General features: G+C 39.3%; 1 protein-coding gene across 1 annotated transcript; it reads left to right on the top strand.

Moving 5' to 3' along the window:
- The first annotated feature begins 2119 nt into the window (after positions 1-2119).
- LOC120946546 (olfactory receptor 6B1-like) lies at positions 2120-3142 on the top strand. The gene has a single exon (XM_040361152.1). It carries the CDS (start codon positions 2120-2122, stop codon positions 3140-3142), a length of 1023 nt encoding a protein of 340 aa, XP_040217086.1.
- Positions 3143-3530: the final 388 nt, after the last annotated feature.

Below are 3530 nucleotides of genomic sequence, written 5' to 3'. Positions count from 1 at the left end.
ATATATATATATATATATATATATATATATATATATATACGGTATATATATATATATATATATATATATATATATATATATGTATTTTCCCTGTGGGATGACCTGCTGAATTCATTTAATCTTAATATATTTTTTTTAAGAAATTCCTTTTTTTCTTCTAAATTAGACTATTGATAACTGGTGTCTGTCTGGCTTTCGTGCCCTCCGAGGTGGGTCACCTTCTTTCCGGGTCCCTAGTTTGGCCCTTTTGGTAAGACATATGAATGAAAACACAACGGATGTCCTTTTGTTTATATAAATTTATGATTATGTGTATTCACAAAATGTACCGTTTGAACAACATATATACCGTTTTTTCTATCTATTTTTTAGTTACATAACAATCTTTTCTTTATGCCATCTGATCATAGAAAGCTCCTGAAAAAGTGGCAAATATACAGTAAACCTGCAAAACATGTAGAGCAATTACAATATATGGATGGTATCTATGTTCTATTTGTTATGATAGGATGTACAACAATTATTCTTTGATTGTCATGATTCATTCTGATTCTATGAATATGTGATTATTATATATACTTTTGTAAAAAATTGGAATTCTCTTAATCTTGACTGTTTAATACCAGTTAATATACGGTACCATCAAAGTCCAAACGTACTACAAATAAGTAACCCTTTCTACTAGGGTTGTCCCGATACCGATACTAGTATCGGTATCGGTACCGATACCGAGCATTTCCCTGAGTACTTGTACTCGGGCAAATGCTCCGATGCTTCACCCGATTCCTGGGAAGTCAGGGTGATCAGTGCGATGGGAGAGTTACAAGCACTGATCACCCTGTATAGGTTTCAAAGTCTGACAGCTGGTCCGTTTCTCCGCTCCCCCCCCCCCATGGTTTTCAGCTGTTTTAGTGAAATCATCGGTGAACGGTGCTTGTAACTTTACCACACACGTTCACTGCTGACTGTCCCCATATTCTCCTCCAGTCCCCCTCTGTGCTGCTGTCCCCCTCTGTGTCCCCCTCCATGCTGCTCTGTGTCCCCCTCCATGCTGATCTGTGTCCCCCTCCGTGCTGCTCCATGTCCCCCTCTATTCTGCTCCGTGTCCCCCTCTGTGCTGCTGTCCCCCTCTCTTCTGCTCCGTGTCCTCCTCCGTGCTGCTCTGTGTCCCCCTCTCTTCTGCTCCGTGTCCCTCTCTGTGCTGCTCCATGTCCCCCTCTCTTCTCCTCTGTGTCCCCCTCCGTGCTGCTGTCCCCCTCCATGCTGCTGTGACTCTGTCCATTCACATAATTGAAACATCGTAAACTGTGTTTACAATGTTTCAGTTTATGAATGGAGAGGAGCTGCTGTCTTCTCTCCATTCATTTTCAGCAAAACTGTGGCTGCTAAGAAAGGGACTGGGGAATCTAAATCCCTAGTCCCTTTCCCTGTCTCAAAGGGGAGATGTCAGAGGTCTGTTAATACCCCTGATATCTCACCAAAGCCCCCAACAGGGCTGATAAAAAAAAAAGAACTGCAATAAATAATAAAAAAAAATTATTGTAAAAAATAATAAAAAATAAAATAAAAAACACACTGACACTGTCCACCCCCCCTAAATTGAAAAACGAATTGTAAAAAAAAACTGACACATGTGCCACTGTCACATGAGATTTAAAAAAAGTATCGGTAATTGGTGAGTACTGTACTTGTACTCAGTCTTAAAAAAAGTGGTATCGGGACAACCCTATTTTCTACACCCATGGCACTTCTCTATTAATACAGTGAGAGCCGGTTCACACAGGCGTGACTCGTCAGGCGACTTAGCCGCCTGACAAGTCACGCTCCGTTCTGTACAATGGAACCGTTCTAATAGGAGCGACTAGTCGCTCCGACTTAGAAAAAGGTTTCTGTACTACTTTGGGACGACTTCAGGGCGACTTGGATTGACTTCAATACAGAAGTCATTTTGCAAGTCGCCTCTGAAGTCATGGGCAGATCGCCTTGCCGAGTCGCTCAGCAAGTCGTGCTGCCCCAGTGTGAACTGGCTCTAAAGGTTATGTTATTTTTACAAATGTTAATTCTTTATGTAGTGTAGCTGAATAAAAGATAACTGTTTTCCTTTTTGCTTCTAAGTTACATGAATATGGAAGGTATGAACAGCACCCAAGTCACAGTTTTCTTCCTCCTTCAACTTTGGGACTCCCCTGCTGGACGCATTATTTTCATTATGATGTTTACTATTATTTATGTCCTAACAGTCTCTGGAAACCTCATTATCATCATTATCTGCATGTTTGAGAAGAATCTTCACACGCCAATGTATTATTTCCTTAGCCATCTTGCTGCTTTGGAAATATGTTACATTTCTGTCACTGTTCCCAAAATGGTTCACAGTTCAGTGACAGGCAACAGCTCTATTTCATTTGTAGCTTGCCTTACCCAACTGTACTTTTTTGGATCACTTGGGTCCACAGAATGTTTTTTACTTGCTATAATGGCTTATGATAGGTTTTTAGCAGTTTGTAAACCATTACATTATCACTCTCTCATGACCTCCAGGATATGTAACTGCTTGGTGAGTTGTTGTTGGTCAACAGGTTTCATATCTACTATGTTCTCTATTCTTTTCATCTCTGCATTGCAGTTTTGTGGTCCTGACCATATACAACATTTCTTCTGTGACATCACACCACTCCTCAGACTGGCGTGCACCAATGTACATCATACAGAGTTGTTTATCTTCCTCCTGGCTTCTCTCATACTGGTGGGATCCTGTATCATCACCTTGCTATCGTACTTCAGAATACTCACCACTGTACTGGCTATATCTTCAGGAATGGCAAGGAAAAAAGCTAGTTCAACATTTACATCGCACCTTACTGTAGTTACAGTCTACTATAGTACAATGATCTTTGTCTATGTACGACCAACTACTAGCGGATTCTCTGGTTTCAACAAGATTCTGGCTGTGCTTTACACAATCTTAACTCCATTGCTTAATCCTTTTATTTATTCCTTAAGAAACAAAGAAGTGCAGGCAGCTCTTAAAAAATTAAAGAATAGGGCAATCTTATATATAGATGGCTTTTCTCTGTTCAGTAAAAAAAAAATAAGTAAGGATTTCAACCAGTTCAGTATAGTCAATCATCTATTGATTTAAGACTAGAATGTTTGCCAAAAAATGCAACAAGATTGCAAATCTTAGTTCTTTACCGATGGGTACACAGCTTATTAACTATATTTTAGATGGTAAATATCCAGATTGCTTCCTGTTTTCCAGACTGCTTCATGTATCCCAACTCTTGCAATTCCAGATCTATCTGGGTTCACTCTGGGCAGGGAAGGTGAGGACAATACTAGACATGTGCGGTTCGTTCCGAATTAAAATTTTGCCAAATTTTTGTTTTTCAGAAATTCGCATGTATCCGAATTCCTGAATTACAATAGTACCGAATTTAAATGAATCCGAATTAACAAAGAAAAAAAATTTGGACAAAATTCTAATTCAAATTATTTTGGAATCGTTTTCGAATTCAAATCAAAATAGT

The sequence above is a fragment of the Rana temporaria genome, chromosome 1 (assembly GCF_905171775.1).
Source record: "Rana temporaria chromosome 1, aRanTem1.1, whole genome shotgun sequence".
Lineage (NCBI taxonomy): Eukaryota > Metazoa > Chordata > Amphibia > Anura > Ranidae > Rana > Rana temporaria.
Note: the sequence above shows the minus strand (reverse complement) of the source record. Positions and strands in the feature narration are given on the sequence as shown.